Consider the following 27901-nt stretch of genomic DNA (forward strand, 5'->3'; position numbering starts at 1 on the left):
CTCAGGCACATAATTTTGCAGTGGAATCTAATATTGTAATGGGTCTTGGGAGAAAAGACATTGGGGTCACATCTGTTCCTTTGAGGGGCCTCATCCTTAGTCTTCAAGGGAAGGCTCCCCACCTTCAGGGAGATTAGTTTAATCTATTCTAGAAGGCAGGAGTTTGAAAACAGGCATTGGCTGGACACAAAAAGAGCTTTGTCATTGTCCTGGCAAGCCCTCTCTTGGCTCAGCTCCCAGGACTTTGAACCACATAACTTACCTAGTTGAATTGTTGCCAAGACCTTTACCCCAGTTGCAACTGATACAAGGATGTCTGAGAGATTAACTCTTAAAGGTGCTACTTGGATGACTCCTGTAACCTTATTAAATCATTAAATCACCAACAGGTGGGCCAAACAACTGTTTAAACAAAACGAGGCACTGAACTAACTCCCTGACTGTTCACTGCTATCATCATCCATTTCTTGCAGTGGCTCTTCCTCTAGTTAGAAAAACAAGATGTGAATCTTTGAGAAAACAGAAATGCTGGTTTCTTCCTATTTTGAAAAGTAGAAATCACTTGGGCAGCCTACTTCAGGCTAATTTAAATGACCTCTTTTTGATCATTTCTGATCCCTTCCATTATAATTCTCCCTGATTGCAGTTGTTCTCCAACTCCCCATTAATAGCTCACGGGTCTCTTCATCGTCTCCTCAGATGCAGAGTCAGCATCTAACTCTTGCAATGTCGTGTTCAAGGAGGGTCTTCACTTTAAGACCCTTTCCTCCTCAATTCACTGTGGTCAGTTTGTCCTTCTGCCTTTATCCTGTGAATACAATATAGATTTTCCAGGAGTCTGACTGCATGATGCTGGATTTCCCATGGGGTCATTAGACCTCCTCTCAGTATTGTTTCCATTAATTGGCAGTTGGTAGCCTTCTTCTTCCACCTCTACCCATTAGCACACGAGCCTGAGACTGTTTATAAAAGACAAAATAAATTGACCCTTCAACGTCCAATGGGAGAAAACTCAAGAGAGTCTGTTCTGGGTTCATTGACTGCTTCCTGCCTGCCCTGGTTTCTTACTTGAGAGCCCAGGAAATATAGCCAGGGGACCCAGCAACCTCATTCCCCCATCATCCCCCCTACGGAGCTTTAAATTCTAAATGCTCTCCCCAAATGGACCTTTTCCTCACAATATTGTGTCAAGCTATCTTCCAAAGTGAATGTACCAATCTGTACTCCCACCAGCAGCGAGAGTTCTGTGCATTGTCCTCAAAATTTAGTATTGTCTGTGTTTTGGATTTTAGCCCTTTCAATCAGTGTGTGACAGTATTTCATTGTTTTGTTTTTTAAAGATGCATTACTTTATTTGGAAGTCAGAGTTACACAGAGAAAGAGTAGAGGGAGAGAGAGAGAGAGAGAGAGAGAGAGGTCTTGTCTTCCAATCTGAAGTCAGGAGCCCGGAGCTTCCTCCGGGTGTCCCACGCAGGTGCAGGGGCCCAAGGACTTGGGCCATCTTCCACTGCTTTCCCAGGCCATAGCAGAGCTGGATCGGAAGTGGAGCAGGGACCGGCCGGGGGCTGTTTGAGCAGCCGGCTGGCAGGCGGGCCGCGGAGTCAGCGTCCACGCGGTGGCCTCGCTGAGGCGGTGGTGGCGGGGGCGGCTGCGGCGGCCACCGCAGCCCGGGATGTAGGGGCCTGGTGAGGGACCGACCGCTCGCCCTGTGGGACAGCCGCGCGCAGGAGAAAAATGAAGGCGGCAGGTGCGGAGGTGGTCTCCGCCGTAGCCGCGCACCGGTTTTTCTGCCACTTTTGCAAGGGCGAGGTCTGCCCCAAACTCCCGGTGCTGATTCAATGAGGGAACTTGTTTAGTACTATACAAGCATCCTGTTTGGACATGTAACCAGTATTGGAAGGACAGATTCACCATTCCCAAGGTTTTTAATAAGGAATATGTTCGTCCCAGATGTGAATCGGGCTTTGTTTAAGACGTGGCAGATGATGCCAGGTTTTTAGGTGGTGGTGGCAGCCGGATGGACAACAGCACATCCACACATTTCGCAGAGCTCTGGGACTGTTTGCATCACACGATGTTTTTCCAAGTTGTTAGACTATTTCTAAGTAGCAATCCACTGGACCAAGATAATAGAGCAATGAGAGGGGTCACCAAGCTCACACTGACTTCTGGGGAGCAAGTGGGCCTCCAGCTGCCAATGAGATACAGATCTCAGGGAAGAACTCGTTCTGACAGATCACCAGCTATTGAAGGAATAATGCAACAGATCTTTGCAGGATTCTTCGCAAATTCTGCGATTCCTGGATCCCCGCACCCTTTTTCCTGGAGCAGGATACTGCACTCCAACCCTGGGGACTATGCCTGGGGTCAGACAGGGCTTGATGCCATTGTAACCCAGCTTTTAGGACAACTGGAAAACACAGGGCCTCCCCCAGCTGACAAGGAGAAGATTACATCTCTTCCAACAGCGTCAGTAACTCAGGAACAAGTCGATATGGGTTTAGAGTGTCCAGTGTGCAAAGAAGATCACACAGTGAGAGAGGAAGTCCGGCAGTTGCCCTGCAATCACTTCTTTCACAGCAGTTGTATTTGCCATGGTTAGAATTGCATGGCACATGTCCTGTATGTAGGAGGGGCCTTAACAGTGAGGACTCTACACAGCAATCCCAGGGCTCTGAGCTTCTGCAAGTAACAGATTTACCAGTGACGGCCAACTACATGACCGATGGACTTTCTGAAGCCACAGAGCACACCTGCACCAGGGCTGTGCTGGTCTTCAGAACCATCGCTGCAGATTGTATCAAAACAAAGAGGATAGATGGATTTAGGAGTCACATAAGAAACCCCAACCCATAACATCAATGCAATGAATGTTTTTCTTCTCTAAATTTAAAGTTAGTATCTACAGATGAAATTGTGTCTACAACCAAATGCCTCTTATTCCTGAATTCAGAGTGATAATTTTATAAGTGTAAAACTTAATTACGTGGGTTTCCCCTGCCTGAATAGAATCAATTCCTTAAAGTCTAGCTAGGGCCCCACTACCTGTCATGTCGCCTTGTAATGGATGTTCCTCCTCATTCCCAACCTCTGCCCACCTTTAGCGTATTTTTTTTTTTTTTTTTTTTTTTTTGGACAGGCAGAGTGGATAGTGAGAGAGAGAGAGACAGAGAGAAAGGTCTTCCTTTTTGCCGTTGGTTCACCCTCCAATGGCCGCTGCGGCCAGTGCATCGCGCTGATCTGAAGCCAGGAGCCAGGTGCTTCTCCTGGTCTCCCATGGGGTGCAGGGCCCAAGCACTTGGACCATCCTCCACTGCCTTCCCGGGCCATAGCAGAGAGCTGGCCTGGAAGAGGGGCAACTGGGATAGAATCCGGCACCCAAACCGGGACTAGAACCTGGTGTGCCGGCGCCGCAAGGTGGAGGATTAGCCTGTTAAGCCACGGCGCCGGCCCACCTTTAGCGTATTTTACAGTAAACACAGTGGAATCAGAGCCCTAAAAAAAAAAAAGGAGGGGGGAGTGGAGCAGCCAGGACTTGAACCGACACCCACATGGGATGCTTCCATTGCAGGCAGCAGCTTTTCCTGCTACGCCACAGCACTGACCCTCATTGTTGGTTGTTTTTTTTTTTTTTTTTTCCTCATTATTGTTTTAATTTGTAAGTTCCTGGTGACATATGGTATGCAGTCTTATAAGCCTATTTGCCATCCACTTACCTTCTGCTCATATATTGTGTCCCTTTTCTCATTGCATTGTTTGTTTCCTTACTGTTGAATTTTAGGAGGACCTTGTTATGGCACAGCAGGTTAAACTGATACTTGGGACACCCCACATCCCATATCTGAGTGCCTACTTTGAGTCCTGACTGCTCTGCACTTCCTGGTTTCAGCTTTCTGCTGAAGTTAGTGGACAATGGCTCAAGTCCTTGGGTCCCTGCTATTCAAGTGGGAGACCCAGTTGGAGTTCCTAGATCATGGCTTCACTCTGGCCTAGCCCCAGCTGTTGTAGGCATTTGGGGAGTGAACCAACAGATGGTTCTCTCTCCCTGTGTGTGTGTGTGTGTGTCCTCTCTCTGTCACTCTGCCTTTTAAATAAATAAATATTTTTAAAAGAGAGTACTTTTATTTTTGGGGCATTAATCCTTAAATACATAAAGCCAAAGCAAGAGCCTGGAGCTCCCTCCAGGTCTCCCACAACAGGGCAGGGGCCCAAGTACTTAAGCCATCTTCCAGTGCTTTCCCAGGTGCATTATCAGGGAGCTGACTTGGAAGTGGAGCAGTTGAAACTCAAACCAGCACTCTGATATGGCATGCTGGCATCCCAGGTGGCGGCTTACCTTGGTGAATCACAGTGCCAGGCCCCCTTTGGGTTTCTTTGAAAGATTTGTTTATTTAATATTATTTATTTATATTTATAAGGTAGAGTGCAAGGAGAAGAGAAACAGAAATAGAAAGAGATCTCCCATCTGCTAATTCATTCCCCAAATGCCCACAACAGCTGGGTCTCCCACGTGGTTGGCAGCGGCCCAAGCACATCAACCATCATCTGCTGCCTCCCAGGATGCTGTAATAGTAGGCTGAATGAGAAACAGTAGCTGGGACACTGACTGGCACTCACATGGGATGTGGGCATCACAAGCAGTGGCTCAACCTACTACACAACACCTGCCCCTAGGATAAATTTTCTTATAGTGTGGTCTACAGATCTCTGGGTACAGATCAAGAACTGTTTCCATAGTAATACTAAGATGTTAGTTGCCTTTCTCACTGTGTTGAGATTTTCACTGATATTATAAAAGATAATGGGTAATCTACAACCATTTCAGCATTAATAAGGGCAACAGCACCAAACTGTGCTAGTAGTCATTGCATTCCTTACCATCAACACTAGCAGAGAAATCAAAAGCCAGCTTCAATGAGAAGTGTTTTGTGGCAGCTGTAAGATTTACTGGTTTTATTAAATCTTCACCCTTGGGTACAGATCTTTTTACTATTCTGTTTAACAAATTGAGAAGTGCATATAAAGCACTTCTGTTATAGCTCAATTATGATGGTTATCTTATTAAAAGCACTTAGGTGATTGAACTGTGAGCTCAAGTAGCCAAATTTTTTTCAGAGAACACCAGTTTACTTAAGAGAAAAGTTGACAAACTACAGTCATTAAAACTTGGGTATTATGCAGACTTTTTCTCCAAAGAGGATCCAGTTAAGATCAGTCTAGGTGAAGAACTAGTAGCTCTAATTAAATGGAGAGAGTACAAAATAAAGACAACTTTGGATTCCCAACATTTTCCACCTAGGAAGCAGGCTTTCTAGATGCTAACTCAGTTTTTCTTACAGAAAATAAAGGTTGCAGCTCAGAGGGTAACCACAGAGACAACTCAGAGTCAACGGAGTAGCCATGAAGGCCCCGGCAGTGTGTTCTCAGGTGGATTTCAGAGTTGCTAAGGACCAGTGATGGTTGTATGCTTCTCATTTCCCTCATTCTCAAATAGAAATATGTATACGAGTTATCTTATACCTCTGCCACCGTTGTATTATGGATGTGTTCTGTGAAGATAATGTGTTTGTTTAATTCACAGGTTTCACACTGAAAAGCCAGGGGCTGTATCGGAGGAACTGTTCTGAGCAGTCTCATCTGTACCTGGACCTGATGGTGAGATTTTGGACTTGAATGTGAGCATGGTGCTACAGCGGGATGGAATTTGGGGATTTTTATGGTAGAGATGGATATAATTTTTTCAGCACACTTTATGAATAACAAATACCTCCATATTTAAGGATCTATTTTGCTACGACTGAATCCTAAGTCATCAGTTGTTTTCCTTCAATACTTTGAAGATATCATCCCAATGCTTTTTGTTCCCATTATGGCTATTGAGAATTCTGTTGTTAGTCTGATTCTTGCTCATTTCAAGGTCCCCTCACATCCCACCATGGCTGCTGGTGACTTTTTAATCTTTGTTTTTATTTCAGAGGTGTTCTTGTTGCTTATTGCTATATAACAAACCACTTTGTGGACAAGATTACATTTTCTAAAGATGACCACAATAAGAACTCCTATCCCACATTTCCTTTCCTTCATATCCTTTCGAATTTTGTGTCTGCCTCAGCCAACAGAGTAAAATGGAAGTGATCTCACGTGATTCCCAACGTTTGGTCATATAATGCCATGTCATTTGGCCTTGCTATCTTGAGACGTAAATTCTTGTTTTTTAAAGGTTTATTTATTTTTACTTAAAATGCAGAGTTACAGAGAGGCGGGGGTGGGGGAAGTCTTCCATCCGCTGGTTCACTCCCCAGATGGCCACAATGGCTGCAGCTATGTCAATCTGAAGCCAGGAGCTAGGAGCCTCTTCCAGGTCTCCCATGCAGGTGCAGGGGCCCGAGGATGTGGCCCATCTTCTACTGCTTTCCCAGGCCATAGCAGAGAGCTGGATCGGATGTGGAGTAGCTGGGACTCAAACCAGCGCCCAAATGGGATGCCGGCACTGCAGGCGGTGGCTTTACCTGCTATGCCACAGTGCCAGTCCTGAGATGGAAGATTGATATTCTCTCTCTCACTCTCTCTTCCTCTCCCCCTCCTCTCTCTGTATTTCTGCCTTTCAAATAAATAAAAACATTTTTAAAAAAGATTTACTTATTTATTTGAAAGTCAGAGTTGCACAGGGAGAGGAAAGGCAAAGAGAGAGAGAGAGAGAGAGAGAGAGAGAGAGAGAGAGGTCCTCCATCCAATGGTTCACTCCCCAATTGACCGCAACAGCCAGAGCTGTGCCAATCTGAATCCAGGAGCCTGTACCTCTTCCTGGTCTCCCACATGGGTTCAGGGGCCCAAGGACTTAGGCCATCCTCTACTGCTTTCCCAGGCCACAGCAGAGAGCTGGATCGGAAGTAGAGCAGCCAGGTCTCCACATGCAATGCTAATGCTTCAGGCCAGGGCGTTAACCCGCTGTGCCACAGCTCCAGCCCCAATAAATAAGTTTTTTAAAAAAAACAAATGAACTCTTAAATATGAAAGAACCAGGACTTAGCAAGTATGACAATAATAGTGTTTCTTATTCCCAGCCTGTCCAGATGGCAAATGATTATTTAATTAAGAAAGGACCTCAGGGGGCAGGCATTTGGAGCAGTGGCAAAGTAGTTGCTTGAGACTCCTGCATCATGTATCGGGTGCCTGGTTTGAGTCATGCCTACCCCGTAGCTCTGCCTGAGTTCCCAGCTGTCAGCACCAACCTCCCGGCCATCAAACTGCATCCTCCAAGTCAAACTGCCCCAGTCAATGCCATGTGGAACAAAGGTGATTCATTCTAAGGAGATTTGCAGACTCTGGAGAAGAAATAAATGGTTACTGTTTTCAGCCACTGTGATTTGTGGTGGTTTACCCAACAACAGACATCTGAAACATCCCCAAACTCTAAGTCACATAAATAAGACCAATGTGCCTGGCTCATAAATCTGCAAGTTGGACAGGGCTTGACAGAGACAAAGCTCTTCTCAGTACATTTGAAGTCTGCTGGGAAAACCGAGAGAACTGGAGGCTAGGCTCCTGGGGAGGTTTCTTCACTCCAACATCTGGTATCTGGGCTGGGATGACTCAGAGTCTCTTAGCTGGGAGCGTCACAGGAGTGCCTTCTGCTGGCCTCTCCTTGTATTTGGGCCTTCATCACAGCACCCAACCTTAAGGCAGCCAAATCTCACATGATGGCTCAGGATTCCAGCAGCAAGTGTTCCAGCAAACAAGGCAGACTGTTCACGGCTTTTTATAACCCAGCCTCTGAAGTCACTTCTGCTGTTTTACTGACTGGAACAATCACAAGTCTACACAGACTTGAAGTGAGGGGACATAGGTCTCCTGGCTTTTGTTGGGAGTGTGCAGAAGAATTTACAGCTATGTTATAAAACTGCCGTTTTTTCCTGATTTGTAAAGTATGGGTTTCCTTGTATTTATTTTGAGTGGGGCTTATAGTGTTCTTGAATATGTGGTCTGAAGTTTGGAAAATTGAAAATTTGAAATAAGGGTATTTGGAAACAGGAGTGGATGCTTTGTCCACTTAGATGGGTTTTGGAGACAAATAACCCATAGGTATCTCAGTCACTCCTAAAATTTACCTAAAATTTAGTACACAGCTTCTATAAGATGACATGTCAGGGCAAATGACAAATTTATTTTTTCTTTTTAAAGATAATAAACATTTTTTAAAATTTTTACTTATTTATTTTAATCTGAAAAGCAGAGACACAGAGAAACAGATAGACATCTTCCATCCAGTGGTTCCCTTCTCAAATGCCTACAACAGCTGGAGCTGGGCCAGGCTGAAGCCAAGAGCCCAGACCCCAATCCAGGCAGGAACCCAAGTACTTGAGGCATCACTTGCTGCCTTTCAGGGTGTGCATGGGCAGGAAGCTGAAATCAGAAATGGAGCCAAGATTTGAACCCAGGCATTCCAATATGGGATGCAGTGTCTAAACCACGTCACCAAACACCAACCCCCAAATCTTGGCTTTTCCCTAAGTTTTAGTAAGAAGCTTTAGCTACCTGAGTGGGTAATTTAATTTTGTGCATATGCCAGAAATATGAAGGTACTTTCAAATGTTCATGGAAAATGGAATTCAAATTAATTTACATAAAGTCTGTTAAAGGAGTTCTATTCAAATTGGCTTAGATAAGAGTGCTTATTTTTAAGTACATGTGATCAGGGATAATAATTGGTAAATATAGCCAGTATTTTTATTGGTAAAATAAAAAAGTGTGTTTATAACTGTCAGCATTAAATATAATGCAGGCATTAATTTCCTTAAGCCTGAGTTTACTAGTCAAACTTGTGTTATCTTGAAGATAGTAAATCTATAAATCCGTAAATCCAACCTATGAACAAAATGCATGATAAAAATGGATTTTTTTTTAAGACTTATTTATTTGAAAGTCAGAGTGACAGAGAGGAGAGAGACAGAGGGATAGCTCTTCCATCTGCTGATTTACTCTCCAGATGACCACAACAGCCAGAGCTAAACCAGTCCGAAATCAGGAACCAGGAGCTTCATCCAGGTCTCCCATGTGGGTGCAAGGGCCCAAGCACTTGGGCCATCTACTGCTCTCCCAAGCAAATTAGCAGGGAGCTGGATCAGAAGTGGGGCAGCCGGGACTCAACCAGTGGCCATATGGGATGCAGGCATCACAGGCAGTGGCTTTACCCACCATGCGACAACACCAGCCCTGGACTACCTTTGTTTAATGCCTCATGAAAGATTCATGATCAATTCGAGCATAATTGTTAAGGACAGTTGAATTTTAAAAATGTAAACAGGGCAGCTGTCACTGTAGTATAGCAGCTAATGCTGCTGCCTGCAACACTGGCATCCCATATGAGCGCTGGTTCAGGTCCCAGCTGCTCCACTTCCAATCCAGCTCCCTGCCAAAGTGCCTGGGAAAGCAGTGGAAGATGGCCCAAGTTCTTTGGCCCCTGCCACACAAAGGAAGACCCGGAGGAATCCCCTGGCTCCTGGCTTTGGTTTGGCCTACCTCCAGCCATTGCAGCCTTTTGTGGAATGGACCAGTCGATGGAGGATCTCTCTCTCTCTGTCTCTCTGTCTCCCTCTCTCTCTCTGTCTCTCTCTCCCTCTCTCTCTCTCTCTCTCTGTCTCTCCCTCTCTCTCTCCATAACTCTGCCTTTCATATAAATAAATAAATAAATAAAATATTTAAAAAATGTAAAAGGGGTAACTTTACAAGAGAACTTTTCAGCAATCATTATGTTGTATAAAATATGTCTACTTAACTGGATTCCAAAATTTTTATGTTAACTTACAACCTTCAAGTATAAGGATACCAAAAAAAAATTGTGGAGAATTGGAATTAAAGGATGTTTATTTTGGTGCAAAAACATTTTGAAATCCATCATAGTTTTTTCTTATTATACATTTTCATGATGTTTGGTGATACCTCATGTATAAATATACTTGTATCTGTTGATAAATATTAGAAATTATACTATGAGGAAGCATATGTTTCTAGAAATTACGAAAAGTGCTCATCTGTCAAATGCTGGTTTGACAGTTCATAATTCCTTACTTCTTAGTTTTCACTAGAAATTAAAACTAAGGATTAAAAATTCTAATTACTATGTAGGATTACAATTACCGGAAATAATGAGGTAACAATTCTGTATGCAGTGTATTCAAGGAAAATAAGATATTTTTTTGGTAAAGACAGTTATAAGGCACAAGAATGTAGTTTTATTAAGATCAGAAGAAAGTTGTTGGGGTGGGCATTGTGGCACAGCAGGTTAAGCTGCTGCTTGGGATGCCCACATCCCATAGCAGAGTGCCTGAGTTCAAGTCCTCCTTCTACTTCCAACCCAGCTTCCTGCTAATATGTACCCAGGGAGGCAGCAAATGATGACTCTAGTACTTGGTTCCCTGCTACCCGCATGGGAGACCCAGATGGAGTTCCTGAGTCCTGGCTTCTGCCTGGCCCAGCCCTGGCTGTTGTGGCAATTGGGGAATGAACCAGCAGATAGAAGATCTCTCTCTCTCTCCCTCTCCCTCTCTCTCTCTCTCTCTTTCCCCTCCCCCATCACTCTCTCAAATAAATATAAATAAGCTTTTTTTAAAAAAAGAAAGAGGGCTATTAATTCTATACTAATGAAGAATGACTGTTTCAGAATAAGAACAAGAAACTTGTAGGGTAAAATAAAACTGATGGATGAGGTGCAATGGGGGGCGCTGGATTCTATCCCGGTTGCTCCTCTTCCAGTCCAGCTCTCTGCTGTGGCCCGGAAGGGCAGTGGAGGATGGCCCAAGTGCTTGGGCCCTGCGCCCACATGGGAGATCAGGAGAAGCACCTGGCTCCTGGCTTCGGATCGGTACAGCGAGCCAGCCATGGCGGCCATTTGGGGGGTGAACCAACGGAAAAGGAAGACCTTTCTCTCTGTCTCTCTCTCTCACTGTCTAACTCTAAAATAAAAAAATAAAATAAAATAAAATAAAAAATAAAAGAAAGAAAAAAGCCTCTGCCTGTGGCACCAGCATGTTACATGAGCACCAGTTTAAATTCTGGCTGCTCCACCTCTGATCCAGCTCCCTGCTAATGCACCTGGGAAAGCATTAGAAGATGGCTCAAGTACTCAGGTCTCTGTCACCCACATCGGAGACCTGGATGGAACTCTAGACTCTTAGCTTTGGCCTGGACCAGCCTCAGCTATTTGCAGCCATTTGAGGAATAAACCAGAAGATAGATCTCCCTCCCTGCCTCTCTCTGTAACTCTTTCAAATAAATAAATCTTTAAAAAAATTGTTTTTAAAAAGTTAGTGAATGACTGGCGCCGCGGCTCAATAGGCTAATCCTCCACCTGTGGCGCCAGCACACTGGGTTCTAGTCCTGTTGGGGCGCTGGATTCTGTCCCGGTTGCCCCTCTTCCAGGCCAGCTCTCTGCTCTGGCCCGGGAAGGCAGTGGAGGATGGCCCAGGTGCTTGGGCCCTGCACCTGCATTGGAGACCAGGAGAAGCACCTGCTCCTGGCTTCGGATCAGCGCGCCGGCCATTGGAAGGTGAACCAACGGCAAGAGGAAGACCTTTCTCTCTGTCTCTCTCTCTCACTGTCCACTCTGCCTGTCAAAAAAAAAAAAAAAGTTAGTGGATATAAAAATTATAAAAGTTCTGCAGAAAAAGAATCCTGGAAAGGAATCTTATCTTGTATGGTCAAGTTAGCTAACACTGAATTTATTATAAGGATTTAAATCAAGCATTAATAACAATAGCACACTGGTAAAAGTTTAGATGCTGGTTTTCTCTGTTAAAATGGCCTTTTTGGCATATTAGTCTGATAATACTAGAGATTATGAAAGGTTTTTCTTTTCCTTTTAATCAACTGACTTAGGAAAACAAAGATTTTGTTCTATCAGAATAATTTCCCATATTTTATGTTAACTTTCATCATGTTCTTAATTAAGAGAACCTAAGCATTTGTTTCATAACAATCTGTGATACTGTTAAATATTTTAAATCTTTTGACACTTTTATTTGTTTACTTGAAAGGCAGAGTAATAGCAAGAGAGAGAGAGAGAGAGGGAGAGAGAGAGAGAGATCTTCTATCCATTGGTTTGCCCCAAATGCCTGCAACAGCTAGGACTGGGTCAGGCCAAAGTTAGGAGCCAGGAATTCCATCTGGATCTCCCACATAGGTGGAAGGGGCCCAAGTACTTGGACCATCGTCTATTGCCTCTCATATGCATTAGCAAGAAGCTAGATCACAGTATAGAGTAGCTGGGACTCCAACTGGCATTCTGATGTGGGATATGCTGTCCCCAGCAACAGCTTAACCCACTGCACCGTAACACCCACCCCTACGCCTTTTGACTTTTCTTACAACTTAATAAATAAAAATTCTAAACTGCTTTTTTTAAAAAAAGATTTATTTATTTATTTGAAAGTCAGAGGTACACAGAGAGAGAAGGAGAGGCAGAAAGACAGAGGTCTTCCATCTGCTGGTTCACTGCCCAGATGGCCGCTATGGCCAGAGCTGCACCAATCTGAAGCCAGGAGCCAGGAGCTTCTTCTGGGTCTCCCATGTGGGTGCAGGGGCCCAAGGACTTGGGCTATCTTCCAGTGCTTTTCCAGGCCATAGCAGAGCGCTGGATCAGAAGTGGAGCAGCCAAGACTAGAGCCAGCGCCCATATGGGATGCTAGCACTGCAGGCGGCACTTTACCTGCAACACCACAGCACCAACCCCTCTAAATTGCTTTTTACCTCAAACTCACTTCATGAGTTTCCAGAAATCCCCTGGAATATCTCAAAAGAATTTGTTTTCTCTCCATATAATAACAGAAATGTATAGCTAATTAGTTTATTTGGTGTGTTAAATGACATGTAAAGCAATCAAATAATACTTGATACTAAACAATCTTTCATTTATATTTTATGGGTATATGTTACTAATAGGAATGTCCTAGAAATTGTATTTAATTCCTAGAAATATGCTATGTCCTGATATAATATTATCAGTCATAATTTCCGTTTTTATATTAAACTGTTGTATGCCACAGAAATGACCACTGCATGGTTATTACAACTAACTTCCATTAGGTCTTTAACCTTGGCCATTTTAAGTTTTTGTCATTGTCAGACAGTTATTATTTTACTTTGATTCTTCCCTGAAAGCATTTTTAATCAGCTACAGTCCAAAATTGCTGTTCTTCAAGGAGATTCAAGAAAGAGTCTGATGAGTACCCTGGGATACAAGTTTCTGGTAACTTGAATATCATACATGGGCCTGGTATTTAGCCCAGTGCTTGAAATACCAGTTAGGATGCCTGTTTTCCATATCTGAATCACTGGGATTGATACCCAGCTCTAGCTCCTGGCTCCAGATCCCTAATGCAGACCCCGGGAGGCACTGGGTAACTGGCTCAAGTAATTGGGTTCTTGCCACCCACATAGGAGACCTCCCGGCCTCCAGCTTCAGCCTCAGTTGGGGCCGTTGTGAGCATTTTGGGCACAAACTAGTGGATGAGAGTTCTCCATCTGTCCACTTCAGCACACCTTCATGGATAGCAGATTCTAGGTTCTGTTATTTACCTCTAAACTGGGCTGGGTCCTGAATTGTGGTTTCCTCTAGTATCTGGCTATTAATGCGTTAGTCAAACTAATATTCCCAATTTTTCTCCCACCCTTCTGGCTTAGAAACACTATGAACAAAATCTGTTCTTTCCCCGAAGCCCCGAAAGCTGAAGCTGGACAACTTTCACAGACCTCAGAAAATCACCACTTGAGAACTCAGAGTGGAAAGCCTATGGGCTGGCGCCACAGCTCACTAGGCTAATCCTCCGCCTTGCGGCGCCGGCTGTCAGACTGCCTGTGCCTCCTCCACCACCTGAGGACTTCTAGAGCCCAGCATCTAGAAATCCTCTCAGCTGACTTCCCTCTGGACTCAAAACCTCCGTGTATAGTTCTTTCGATCATCAATCCTTATTGCAATATCTTCCTATTAAATATCTGATTGTTGACACTACACAGAGGCCTAGCCTTGTTGGAAGCCTCCTGAAATAAGTCACAACAGTTTAACTGGACTGACTAACCCTAGCTGAGAAACCTGCTTTATTAGCTTCAATGAAACCCAGGTTCTGGACTGTGAAGCTTTTGGGGGAAATTCTAGACAGAATAATGGGACTCAGGACATGCTACTAGAAAACATGGCATGCTGGCATTTGAGAGAGCAGCAGAAACAGCTACAAAAATCCAGAAGGTCACTCTCTGACCTTTCACACTCCCTGACGTGGCAGGTTGTTCAGACCCTCATTCGAGAAGTACCCACTCTCTACCTGGAAGAAAGGGCCGTCCTATCACAGGAGACACAGCAGCACTGAGCGGGATCCGAACAGGCCTCCCTGAGTCCCCCAGTTAGTAACAACTAGCTCATAGTTCCTTCCTCCAACACGTTTCCCTGCAACTTATATACTCCCTCATCAACCTAGTGTAAAAACACACAGGATTCCCTGTTTCTTGGGGGTCTTTATTTCTGAAGGCTCTCATGACAGGTAAAACTAGTATTTAATAAATTTCTATGCTTTTTCAGATTAATCTATCTTTTGTGGTAGGCGCCTCGGTCATAAACCTAGTAAGGAAGAGTCCAAGAAATCCCTCTTTCCCCACAACTTTGAACAGCAATCACTAACTCTCACAGGTGACTTTTGCCTTAAAATATGTGGGCAAGAGCTTCTCTCTCTCTTTTTAATTTATTTCATTTAATCGGTAGGCAGAGTTTCAGAAATGAAGAAGTGACGGGGGGGGAGATATTTCTGCTGGTTCACCCCCAAAATGGTCACAACTGCTAGGGCTGGGCCAAACCAAAGTTTTTATATTAAACTGTTGTATGCCCCAGGATCCTCAATGGGTCTCCTATGTGGGTGTAGGGGCCCAGGCACTTGAGCCATCTTCCACTGCTTTCCCAGGCACATTAGCAGGGAGCTGGATCAGAAGTGGAGCAGCCAGCACTCAAACCGGCGCCCATGTGGGATGCTGGCACTACAGGTGGCGGCATTCCCCACCATGCCCATAACACCAGCCCCACGGAATGGTTGTGAGGATTAGTGACTAGCCCAAATGGGTGTCCCAGAAGTATTATTTCTTCCCCAACTGTTCTTTTCTTTCTTGAACTAAGACATTTGTCAATCCCATGTGATTCTGGTCTGTTTCAGGTAACAGTTGCTCTTTCCCCATTATTTGCTTTATAAAATCAATTTTCTTATTAAAATACTTATACAACACAAAACATTTTTGTTGCTACATATACATATGTTAAAATGTAACATCTGAAAAAAATACATACCAAAAATTATTTTCTGGGGAGCTGGAGGGCCAGGGCAAGAAGGGAGGGTCTGGGGGTGACCAGGAGGTTTGTAGGTTTATGGGTAGGATGTGAAAAAGAAAGAGAAAACAGACACAGTATCTTTTTTTTTTTTTTTTCAAGATTTATTTATTGGGGCCAGCGCTGTGGTGTAGCATGTTAAAGTCCAGCCTGTGGCACTGGCATCCCATACGGGCCCTGGTTCGAGTCCCAGCTACTCCACTTCCAATCCAGCTCCCCACTAATGTGTATGGGAAAGCAGCGGAGGATGGCCCAAGCCCTTGGGCCTCTGCACACGCGTGGGAGAACTGGAAGAAGCTCCTGACACCCAGCTTTGGATCTGCTCAGCTCCAGCCATTGCGGCCATTTGGGGAGTGAACCAGCAGATGGAAGACCTCTCTCTCTCTGCCTTTCTCTGTCTCTCTCTCTGTCTCTACCTCTCTCTGTAACTCTGCTTTTCAAATAAATAAAATAAATCTTTTAAAAATATTGATTTATTTATTTGAAAAGCAGAGTTGCAGAGAGGCAGAGGCAGAGAGAGACAGAGAGGTCTGTGCTGATCCAAAGCCAGGAGCCAAGAGCTTCTTCTGGGTCTCCACATGGGTGCAGGATGCAGGGTCTCCATATAGGTCATCTTCTATGGTTTTCCTAGGCCATAGCAGAGAGCTGGATCGGAAGTGGAGCAGCTGGGACTCGAACTGGCACACATATGGGATGCCGGCACTGCAGGCAGTGGCTTTACCCACTATGCCACAGCACTGGGCCCAAAACAGTATCTTTTATAATAAACCTGTACATACATAAGGATGGTAGTGACAATGGTACAAGCACTGAATGAGATAGCAGCTTAATCTGTAATGTTCCAATTTCTAAATATATATATATATATATATATATATATGTATGTATATATATATATTTGAAAGGCAGAGTTACAGAGAGAGAATCTTCCATCTGCTGGTTCACTCCCCAAATGGCCACAAAAGCTGGGGCTGGGCCAGGCACAAGCCAGAAGCCAAGAGCTTCATCCGGGTCTCTCATGTGGGAGCAGGGACCCAAGCACTTGGGCCATCTTCTACTGCCTTCCGAGGAGCATTAGCAGAGAGCTAGATCTGAAGTGGAGCAGCCGGGATTTGAATTGACGCCCATATGGGATGCGAGCATGGCAGCTAGCAGCTTAACCCACTGCACCACAAGGCCAGCCCCATTTCAATTTTTAATTTAACAAAAGTATCTATACTTATGACTCTTTTTAAAAAAAAAAATTTATTTATTTGAAAGAGTTACAGAGAGAGAGAGAGAGATCTTCCTTCCCCTGGTTCACTCCCCAGATGGGTGAGATAGCCAGGGCTGGGTCAGGCCAAAATCAGGAGCCAGGAGGTTCCTCCAGGTCTCACATATGGATGGCAGGAGTCCAAACATTTGGGCCATTCTCTACCACTCTTCCCAGGCCATTAGCAGGGAGCTGGATCAGAAGTGAAGCAGCTGGGACACAAACCAGTGCCCATATGGGATGCTGGCACCACAGGCAGCAGCCCCACCTGCTATACCACTATGCCACAAGACTGGCCCCTATACGTATGACTGTTTTTCATTCAAAATATCACTGTTATATAGAAACTGGGTTTGGTAGTAATAGTATGGAAAGAAAAGTGAATGAAAACCTGAGTTATAGTTATACATTCAGTCTAATCTGAACAAACCAGACTGATGTAATTAGAATATATTTAAATTTTACCCTTCAAATTGGATGGGCTATATTTTCCAGAGAGCCCCTCTAACTCTCACCACCCAAGTGCTTGTGGAAGAAAGTCTGGAGTTGCTTCCAAGCATCCACCTGGGCCACAGCATGAGCCCTGGGCTCCCCTCCCCAGAACACAGGACCGCCCACCAAGGCGTGCAGGGAAGCCCGGCACAGGGGGAAGTACGGGGGCTCGATGTAGTGCCCTGCCTCTGGGTAACAGATGATCTGGGGCTTTGCCTTCCCCTGGGCCTGGAGGCGTTTAGAGGCCTCATTGGCGTAGAACTCACTCTTCCAGTTGTGGTCATCCTGACCTACGAGGAACAGGAAGGTGCACTCAGACCTCTCCACAGGAATTAGGCTCTTCTGGCCAGGCCCTTCCAAAGGGCTGTTCAGGGCGTCCACAATGTCTGCAAAGCCTTCTTTGGTCATCTTGATTCGACTTTTGTTGACACCTATAGGGGGCAGGGTCACGTCCTTGTAGTGTAAGGTCGCCCCAACATTAACTATGGAACCGTTGATTATGACGGCAGCTGTGATGCCCTTCAGGAAGGAGGCCATGGAAAGGCCAAGTTCACCCCCCTTGGAATGTCCAAGCAGCCCAATCCCTGGGCCTTTTACCTGAGAAGGGAACAGAGGAAAAAGAAGAAAAATGAGTTCACAGACAGTGAACTAGAGTTAGCAGTGCACACTTTGGGAAATCAGGTGGGCCCAAGATTGAGCGTGGATTCTTATACAGGTTTGCAACCTAGGGAAATTTACTTACTCTTCCTCCTTACCTTCCTTTCCACAATTTGTCTATCACCATCCTTTTTAAAAATATATATTTTTTTATTTACTTGAAAGAAGCAGAGTGACAGAGAAGAGGAAAGAGAGAGAGATATCTTCCATCTGCTGCTTTAATGGCCTCAATACTCAGGACTAGGACAGGCCGAAGCTAGGAGCCAGGAACTCCATCCAGGTCTCCGGCTTGGGTGGCAGGGGCCCAAGCACTTGAGCCACCTTCTGCTGCTTTCCCAGGCACATTAGCAGAGAGGTAGATCAGAAGCGGAGCTGGATCAGAAGTGGAGCAGTAGAGACTTGGACCAGTGCTCTGATATGGGATGCTGCTGATGCGAGCTGCAGATTAAACCACTGTGCCACTATGCCAGCCCCTCTGTCACCATTCTTGATTTCAACAATGACATGGATGATCTTTCAAATACTCTGGCTCAGTTCCTCGTCCTCCATACCTCTCATGATCTTCTCTATCTACTGAGCCATCCACTCGCATTCTCACCAATAAGTACATCATCTCTCAAGTCTCAGCATCAAGCATTCCACTCCCTGATCACCATCTTCAACACCTCCAGCTGAGCCATTCCAGTGACACCCATTTCTGCCTCTTTGAGACCCTGGCTACCAGTTCTTCACTATCAATCCCTCTCTTGTTCTCACTTCTCACCTCCTCCAGCTTAGACTTCATGCTTCATCAGTATGGTTGCTCCCTTGCAAACACTTGTAACTCCTTGAATGCCCTTCTCCCCTTGGTCATACTGGCCTAGGAAAAGTGCTAGCCCTGGTTAAACCCACCTGTTCACTTCCTGTATGCCTGCATTTCTGCAAATGAACAGTACTTGGAGGAAAAGTATATATTTGTGCTGAAAAATTACTTCCATTCATGACTATAATTTTCTTTTATTTATTTATTTATTTTTTTATTTTTGACAGGCAGAGTGGACAGTGAGAGAGAGAGAGACAGAGAGAAAGGTCTTCCTTTGCTGTTGGTTCACCCTCCAATGGCCGCTGCAGCTGGTGCGCTGCGCAGCGCACTGCACTGATCCGAAGCCAGGAGCCAGGTGCTTCTCCTGGTCTCCCATGCGGGTGTAGGACCCAAGCACTTGGGCCATCCTCCACTGCATTCCCGGGCCAAGGCAGAGAGCTGGCCTGGAAGAGGGGCAACCGGGACAGAATCCAGTGCCCTACCAGGACTAGAACCCGGTGTGCCGGCGCCGCAAGGCAGAGGATTAGCCTGTTGAGCCACGGTGCCGGCCCATGACTATAATTTTCAAAAACACATCCATATTGCCCACCAATTGTGGCAGACTTCAGCAGTGTATTTGCTTTCTGCTTCTCTGAAAGACTCTAACCTTCTACTGCTTCCTGAAGCCTCTTACAGCCATATTGCCCTATACTCTCAGCTTTTTACACCTCGTCGAGAAAACAGAATCTACCTAGCAGGATTTTCTCACCGTAAAATCTACTCCCACATAAACTCAAGCTCTCAGACTTCTCTTCTGTTTCCAAAAAGGTTATCTCTGCTCTTACCAGAGGTCACCCTTCTTTCTATGTGTGTTTGGGATCCCATGCACCATCAATTCATGAGGATTTTGCTTCTGCTATGACATCTCCGGGGGCTGGTGCTGTTGCATAGTGGGTTAAGCCACCACCTGCAGCACCGGCATCGCGTATGGGTGCCAGTTCAAGTCCCGACTGCTCTACCTCTGATCCAGCTCCCTGCTAATGCACCTGGGAAAGCAGTGGAAAATGGCCCAAGTCTTTGGGTCCCTGCCACCCACAAGAGAGACCTGGATGAAGCTCCCCTGGCCATTGTGCAGCCATTTGGGGAGTGAACCAGCAGATGGAAGACCTCTCTCTTTCTCTCTCTGCCTCTCCCTCTCTGTAACTCTGCCTTTAAAAAAAAAAAATACACATTTTTAAGATTAGGACACAAAAAGAAATCAGAAGGAGCCAAATAAGTACTGTAAGGTGGATGCCCAATGATTCCCTATCAAAACGGTGGCAAAATTGCCCTTATTTGATGAGAGAAGTAAGCAGAAGCGTTACCGTGGTGAACTCTCCTGGGCATTTTTCTGCTGAAGCTGGGCTAACTTTCTCAAAATACTCCCCTGACAAACAGTTGTTGTTACTTGGTCCTTCAGAAAGCCACTAAGCAAAATGCCTTGAGCATCCCCCAAAAAAAACTGTTGCCATGACCTTTGCTCTTGACCTGTCCACTTTTGCTTGGTCTAGACCACTTCCCCCTCTTGGTAGCCTTTATTTTGATTGTGCTTTATCTTGAGAATTGTACTTCCATGCCCTGTTTCAATTCCTGAAAGAAATGCTACTGGACCTAGATATTGCTTGTTTAAATTTTTCATTGAAAGCTGTGCTCTTGAGGCCAGCATTGTAGTACAGCTGGTTAAGCCACCGCCTGTGAGGCCACCACATCCCATCTGAGCACTGGTTTGAGTCCTGACTGCTCCACTTCCAAATCCAGCTCCCAGCTAATGTGCCTAGGGTGATGGCAGAAGATGGTCTAAGTACTTGGGCCCCTGCACCAATGTCTCTCTCTGTAACTCTGCCTTTCAAATAAATAAATAAATCTTGAAAGAAAGAAAGAAGCCAAGCAAGCAAGCTAGGTCTGCTCTTGTCTGCATCTGATCTGAGCACAACAGTTCTGGCACATATTGAGCTGACAGTTTGCTTGACTTTAATTTTTCAGTCATAATTGAAATGGCTGTGGTGTTGGCTATTGTTTCTACTGTTAATTGTAAGTCTGTTGAATTTCAACATGAACAAGATTAACTTTTTCCATCCAAATTGATGTAGATGGTCTACCTTTGTGGGCTTTATCTTCAACATCATCTCATCTCCTCTTAAAACATTTCCATTTGTAAACTGCTAATTTCTTTGAGTCATTGTCACCATATACTTTTGGGAAATCATAAATGATTTCACCATTCTCCTACCTAAATTTTATCATAAATTTGATATTTGTTCTTGCTTCAGTTTTATTTTTTTAAAGATGTATTTATTTATCTGAAAGTCAGAGTTACATAGAGGAGAGAGAGAACGAGATAGAGAGAAAAAGAGAGAGAGAGGGGTCTTCCACCTGTTCACTCCCCAGGCAGCTGCAATGGCCGGAGCTGTGCCAATCTGAAGCCAGGAGCCAGGAACTTCCTCTGGACCTCCCATGTGGGTGCAGGGGCCCAAGGATTTGGGCCATCCTCTACTGTTTTCTCATGCCATAGCAGAGAGCTGGATCAGAAATGGAGCAGCCAGGACTTGAACCGGTGCCCATATGGGATGCCAGCACTGCAGGTGGCAGCTTTACCCACTACGCCACAGTGCCGGCCCCCTTGCTTCAATTTTAGTAGCACTCACATTGCTCTAATAGTGGCTCTTTTCAAAGTAATGTCCTATACTTCTTAGTGCCTCAAACTAGATCCTGTTCAGACATGTAACAAGTAAATACATGTTCATTTTGGTACAAAAGGTTTTGAAATTCACGTGTGGTTTTACCATATATGCATCTTCCATGAATTTTTTTGAGAACTCCATGGTTTTTTGCATTTTATTGACAATCTCTTGACTACTTCTACTCTAGTTACTGCCCTAATCCTCTGCTTCCCTTCACAGCAATATTTATAGGAAAATTTGTTGGTAATTGCTGTATTTCTAATCTTCCATTCCCTACTCAATCCCCTCTAGGGGAATTTGGGTTTGCACTGTCCCATAGAGCTGCTCTGTCTTGGTTCCCAGTGTTCTCTTTGAGATAAACAAATAATCACTTAACTGGCCTCTCAATGACTTGTGCCTTCTGCAACAGCACCCTTCACTGGTTTTAAGGATACATTCTTCACTGAAGTACCAGGAATTGATATGTTTATTACACTGCTTCAAAGGAGGAGTGAGAGGTACCACAGTCAGGGGTTAGAAATTGGCAAAAGTTGGAACAGGTGTTTAGCCTAGTAATTTTAACATCTGCTTCCCACATCAGAATACCAGCTCCAGCTCCTGACTCTAGCTTCCTCTTAACACAGCCTCTGGAATGAAGCAGTAATGGCTTAGGTACTGGGTCTCCTGCCACCCTGTGGGAGACCTGGACTGAGTTCCTGGCTCCCAGCTGCAGACACGTGTGGAGTGAACCAGCAGATGGGAGCTGCCTCCATCATCTCTACGCCTCTCAAATGATACACACAATGTGGTGGCATGGTCATGATTTAAAAAGAAATGGGCGAAGTAATGCCCATTAATTTAATGTTAAAAGTTAAAGTGGTCTGCCGAGAGGCGAGCCACTGCCCATCCCTGCCCCTTGCCTCTCGGCGCCCCCTTGATGCTCTTAGCTGAGTGTCCCACCGGGCCCGAGAAAAGAAAAAGAAAAAAAAAAATTAAAGTAATGTGAAAGTAATTTAACTTTATTCTATGAAGGCAAACCGAAAAACTCATGGAAAATGGAATTAAAAGCTAAGATTATTTCGGCCACAAAAATTTTTAAATACATGCATAATTTTTTTCATAATTTGAATTTTCTATGTGCTTTCTTGAAGACTCCCTCACATATACACTTCATGCTTGTTCTGCTATACCCTATTATCCTTTTTTAAAGATCCAAGGTTTCTATCACCTTGAGTCCTGAGTGAATTGTGAAGTAAGCAAGGACTATGATCTGATCCTCTGATATACACTAAGTCTAGAAACGTCAGAATATTTCTGGTATGCAGATTTTGGCTGCCAAATTCCTCCTTCCAGATAACCCAAGACTCTAACAAGGGCACCTTCAGGACAGTAATTTCCCTTTTCCCTTTATTTTCTGTCAAACTCAGGATTCTCAAAAAGTGTTTGACTAATTACAGAATACTATTAATCAACTCAATTTAGAATTCCATAATACCAGCTGGGAGCATCTTTACTAACAGGAAATACAAGGAACTCAACAAGTTTAAGAAAATAAAAATTCACCAAAACTATCCAAGTTTTCAAAAATTTGGGGCATCAAAATAAGCTTATTTTTTAATTCCATCTTTCCAAAGATTTTTTTAAAGTACTCCCATACATAACAGTAATACAGATCACCATGGAAACTGTCTCTGAGAAGCTACTATAAAAGGTCGTGTGTCTGGGGTAGAGTGGCTCTCATGAATGGCCTCACTTCTGTGAAAACCAAGAGCGCCCATGAGGAGAAGACCTGCTAGGGAGCCCGTAAACAGAGAGAAGGTCTAACCTCGGGGCGGCTGAGCAGGTAGTTCACGGCCTCTTCAAAGTACTCCAGGTGGAGGGTATCCATGCTCTTGGGGAGGTCGTCATAGTTGTAATAAGCCAGAGCCATGACAGCAAAGCCCTTGCCAGCCAGCAGGCTGGCTCGATACTCCAGCAGGCCACCTCCAACTCCAAATATGTCCACAATGCCAGGAAAAGGCCCTGGGCCTTGGGAAGAAACAAAACAAACACACACCTAAATTCTTCCTGACACTCTGCAGAGGTGGCAAAGCCACCTGTTACCTTCCTGGTGGTATCAGAGTTTTCTAGGGACAATCAGAAACGCTGAAAGACCTCTGGTCCTCAAACAAACAAACAGTGGCTTAAGCTAAATTCACATCCTCCTATATACACACAGCCTCTGAGCCCCATGGGTTTTTACATGTATTACTTTTTTTTTTTTAAGATTTATTTTATTTATTTGAAAGAGTTACAGAGAGAGATCCTCCATTTGTTGGTTCACTTCTCAAATGGCTGCAACAGCCAAGAGCTGAGCCAATCTGAAGCCAGGAACCAGGAGCGTCTTCCAGGTGTCCCATATGGGTGTAGGGGCCCAGGACTTGGACCATCATCCACTGCTTTCCCAGGTCCATTATCAGGGAACTGGATAGGAAGTGGAGCACTGGTGCTTATATGGGATGCCAGCACTGCTGGCTGGGGCTTTAACTCACTGTGCCACAGTGCTGGCCCCTAAATATATTACTTTCAAGATTTAAAATAATTTGCAGGGGCAGGTGTTTGGTGCAGCAGGTAAGATGCTGCCTGGGACTCCCACGTCCCATACCAGAGTGCCTTGTCTGAGTCCTGGCTCCTCCACTTCCAACCCAGCTTCCTGCTAATATGTACCCTGGGAGGCAGCAGATGATGCCAAGTACTTGAGTCCCTGCCACCACCACCACCTCCCCCCCCCCCCCCCCATGAAGGAGACCTGGACTGAGTTACTAGTCCTAGGCTTTGACCTAGCCCCACACTGGCTGTTGTGGGAATTTGGGATTGAGCCAGCAGATGGAAGATCTCTCTCTGTCTCTCTCTGCCTTTCAAATAAAATGAAAATAAAAATCTCTAAATAATTTATAAATAGGCAACAAACTTCCTCTCTCCCCAACCCAAAAACTGACAAAGCCTAATGCTAAGGAGGATATGCAGAACCACTGGAACCCTCGTACAGTGCTGCTAGTACAGTCACTTTAGGACATAACTGGGTTTAAATCCCAGCTGCTCCACTTCCGATCCAGCCCCTCGCTAATGCACTTGGAAAAGCAGCAGAGGATGGCCCAAGTGCTTAGGCCCCTGAACTCACATGGGAGACCCAGAAGCAGCTCTCTGTCTCTCCCTCTCTCTTTATAAACTCTGACTTCCAAATAAATAAAATAAATCTTAAAAACAAGAACACGGCCGGCGCCATGGCTTAACAGGCTAATCCTCCACCTAATGGCGCCGGCACACCAGATTCTGTCCTGGTTGCCCCTCTTCCAGGCCAGCTCTCTGCTATGGCCCGGAAGTGCAGTGGAGGATGGCCCAGTGCTTGGGCCCTGCACCCCATGGGAGACCAGGAGAAGCACCTGGCTCCTGGCTTCGGATCAGCACGGTGTGCCGTCCGCAGCGGCCGTTGGAGGGTGAACCAACGGCAAAGGAAGACCTTCCTCTCTGTCTCTCTCTCTCTCACTGTCCACTCTGTCTGTCAAAAAGTAAAAAATAAATAAAAATAAATAAAAATTAAAAAAACAAGAACACAACTGGCAGTTTCTTACAAAGTCAAACATACACACCACATGACCCAGCAATTCCTCTCCTTATGTGAATGCAAGGATGAAAACTTGTGTCCACACAAAGTTTGTATGTGAAGTGTCTGTAGCCACTTCATTCATAACCCCCAAACAAACCAAACATCCTCCAACTGGTGGATGATGAATATGCTGGTAAAATTACATATAGTGGAGCACAACTAAGAAAAACAAAGGACTGATACACAGACCAACCAGCACAAATGAGTCTCAAATGAATTCTGGTAAGTGAATGCAGACTGACTCACAGGCTCGATTCTTTCTGTATAATTCCATTTGCTGGATATTTTTACCATTTATATAGAAAGCTTCCATTTCACCTAAAACCTACAGAATAATAAACACTTCATAAGCAATACTCTGTGTAACAGTTCCACACTAACAACACGAAGCCCCCTTCCTCCCACACAGGCTCCTGCATCCTGTGTTTATAATCTCTTGGTTTTCCTTATTACCACTCACACGTGTGCCTTAAGCAATATTCAGTGTATTTCGCCTAATCTTGTGTTCTGAGATTGGATTGTTTTACTAAGCAGTGTTTTGGAGACTGATGCCTAGTGGTTCTTGTACCAGATGTGTGATCACTTTGCTGGAAAAGTATCTCGATGTGTTCATCGATTCTGTGTTGATGGGCATTTGGGCTAAGCATCCTTTCCGTTCTTCATTGGCCGGTTTTTCTTTATGTGATGGAAAAGTACCCAATGCTCAGATTTCCAGTTGACAGGAAGAGGCCTCCCTCCTGTTGTAAATGCTCATTTACATAAACCTTTATTGACAGGCAGAGTGGACAGTGAGAGAGACAGAGAGAAAGGTCTTCCTATTGCCATTGGTTCACCCTCCAATGGCCGCTGCGGCCGGTGCACTGCGGCCGGCGCACCGCGCAGATCTGAAGCCAGGAGCCAGGTGCTTATCCTGGTCTCCCATGGGGTGCAGGGCCCAAGCACTTGGGCCATCCTCCACTGCACTCCCTGGCCATAGCAGAGAGCTGGCCTGGAAGAGGGGTAACCGGGACAGAATCCGGCGCCCCGACCGGGACTAGAACCTGGTGTGCAGGTGCTGGCCCATTTACATAAACCTTAAGATAACTGTGGAAGCTGGAAGTACAATTGCAAAGCTGAAAAACTTCTAAAATATTGAAAAACTGAACTTACCTGTAGATGGGTATATATATATATATATATATATATTTTTTTTTTTTTTTTTTTTTTTAATTACAAGCGCCTTTTCCCTCTCCTTAAGCTGCCTTTTAACTGAGCACTAGATTTTGAAGACCTGTTGGTTCTGGCCAGGCAGGTCCACCCCCCACCCCCCACCCCCAGGCTTCCATTCCATTCCGGTCTCCTGGCACTGACCTCTGGAATGTTGGGCGCGACCTCCTTTCTGTAAAAGCTTGGGGACAAGGGACTGCAGACGGCTCACCTGGCGGCAGGAAGAGCGAGGCGCGCACCCGGCCCGCGCGCACCGGCTGGCGCCGCACCCCCGGCGGCAGGAAGCGGCGCTCCAGCAGCGCGCGGGCCAGGAGCTGCCCGGGCTCCGGGCCGTGGCCGTCCAGCACCTCCAGCTCCACGGCCAGCGGCGTCCGCACGTCCCGCTTCGTCAGACGCCAGAAGGGCCTGTCGGGCTGCAGGGCCCAGAGGAGCCCCATGGGCTCGAGCCCCGCGAAGCTGCCGCCCAGCGCGGGCGCGCGCGCCAGGTCCAGCTCGCCGCCGGCGTCGGCGCAGTAGCGCGCGTGGGCCTGGAAGAGCGCGCCCTTCTCGTCGCGCAGGGACGCGCGCAGCGTGACGGGCTGCTCGGGGGCCAGGCCGCGCACGGCGATGCGCAGCGGCTCGTCCCAGCAGCTGGGGCCCGCGGGCTCCACGCTCACGGTCGCCGCCATCCGAGCAGGGGTCCCAGTGACCCAGCCTCCCGGCCTCAGCTGCGGCGGGCCCTGCAGCCGCGCCCAGCTCCTCAGGCCCACCTGGCACAGTCCGGAGGCTCGCAGGACAGCGAGAGACGAGGCCACCATCTTGGGCCCTGACGGGAGACCTCTCGGGACTGAGTGGAGTAAGGAACTGGATAGAGGGCCTCTAGTGGCGAACTGCCTACCCCGAGCTGGGCCCAGACAGCTGCTCACAGCGGCAGAGAGCCTGCCAATCAGCAGAGCGAACAGTCCCTCGTGAACTCTCTCCAAGCCTCCAGCGCTGAAACAATCCACAAAGCACAACGCTTTGTAGCAAAACCTCCTGTGCCCGGGAAGAGCGCCAGACCGCTTTGTAGCAAAACCTCCTGTGCCCGGGAAGAGCGCCAGACCGGCGCTGGCTCATGAGGACCCTGCGTCGCTGAACACCTGGTGGCTAAGAGCGGTGCAGGACAGGAGTTCGCTCACTGGCCGAGTAACTCACACTCGTTACTAATCACGAGCATTGGTTTTCTCCTTTAAAATGTGCTGGTGTGCGTCATCTCTGTGTGTGCTTAGCCTCCTCAGGCCCACATCTCGGGCCTGGTTTCTTGCTGGCTATGTGACCTTCATTCTAGACAGGTTTAAAGTTAGTCAGGCGAGGTAGTGGTTATGTGCTATACTGAGCAAACGTTATTTCCCTCTCGTCCGAACTTCTCACTTTTTCCACTTTTTCATAAGCTGTCGGTTCAGAGTAGAAGTGGACTTTGGGTCAGACTTAAGTGTCAGGCCCCTTCCAAGGCCTGTAGCTGATTTTATGCTCATAATTCCACATCCTTGTTATCAGAGAAACATGCGAATGTGTGAGAATCAAGTCTGCAAAACCTGTGCTTGTCTCTGCTCCCAGTAGTCCACCCTCAAGAGCTTTCCCAGACAAGCCTTTTTCCCCCTTCCACACACTGCTCTGTCCTGCTAGTTATTAAGCATGTCACTCTCCCACAAGGGTAGCCGAATCCAAGCACTTGAACTATCGCCTGTGGCCTCCCGGGATGCACATTAGTAGGAAGTGATCAGCAGCAGTCTGGGCTCAAACTGAAGCACTCTTATGTGGGATGTGGGCATCTTAGCAGTGTCTTAAC

The 27901-nt window shown here is 46.0% G+C and overlaps 2 protein-coding genes and 1 pseudogene across 2 annotated transcripts in view; 2 read left to right on the forward strand and 1 right to left on the reverse strand.

Moving 5' to 3' along the window:
- HEATR4 (HEAT repeat containing 4) overlaps positions 1–27901 on the forward strand; it is a 161138-nt gene that overhangs the window by 62974 nt on the left and 70263 nt on the right. The window contains exon 2 of the mRNA XM_062181474.1: positions 5582–5655. The gene's annotated coding sequence lies outside the window, so the exon portion shown is untranslated. The remainder of the gene's footprint in view (positions 1–5581; positions 5656–27901) is intronic.
- Positions 1735–2738, forward strand: LOC133751425 (E3 ubiquitin-protein ligase RNF115-like; annotated as a pseudogene).
- Positions 16590–27030, reverse strand: LOC133751663 (acyl-coenzyme A thioesterase 1-like). Its single transcript, XM_062181858.1, has 3 exons — positions 26306–27030; positions 23068–23270; positions 16590–17702 (listed from the first exon to the last, which is right to left on the reverse strand). Exons 1-3 carry the CDS (start codon positions 26889–26891, stop codon positions 17118–17120), a joined length of 1374 nt encoding a protein of 457 aa, XP_062037842.1. The 5' UTR covers positions 26892–27030; the 3' UTR covers positions 16590–17117.

The sequence above is a fragment of the Lepus europaeus genome, chromosome 22 (assembly GCF_033115175.1).
Source record: "Lepus europaeus isolate LE1 chromosome 22, mLepTim1.pri, whole genome shotgun sequence".
NCBI classification, from domain to species: domain Eukaryota; kingdom Metazoa; phylum Chordata; class Mammalia; order Lagomorpha; family Leporidae; genus Lepus; species Lepus europaeus.

Coding starts and splice junctions, on each gene's coding strand:
- LOC133751663 (XM_062181858.1), bottom strand. CDS start 26,891: ATGGTGGCCTCGTCTCTCGCTGTCCTGCGAGCCTCCGGACTGTGCCAG. Junction 23,271..26,305: donor CTCGCTCTTCCTGCCGCCAG/GTGAGCCGTCTG, acceptor TTTCTTCCCAAG/GCCCAGGGCCTTTTCCTGGC. Junction 17,703..23,067: donor ACCTGCTCAGCCGCCCCGAG/GTTAGACCTTCT, acceptor TTCCCTTCTCAG/GTAAAAGGCCCAGGGATTGG.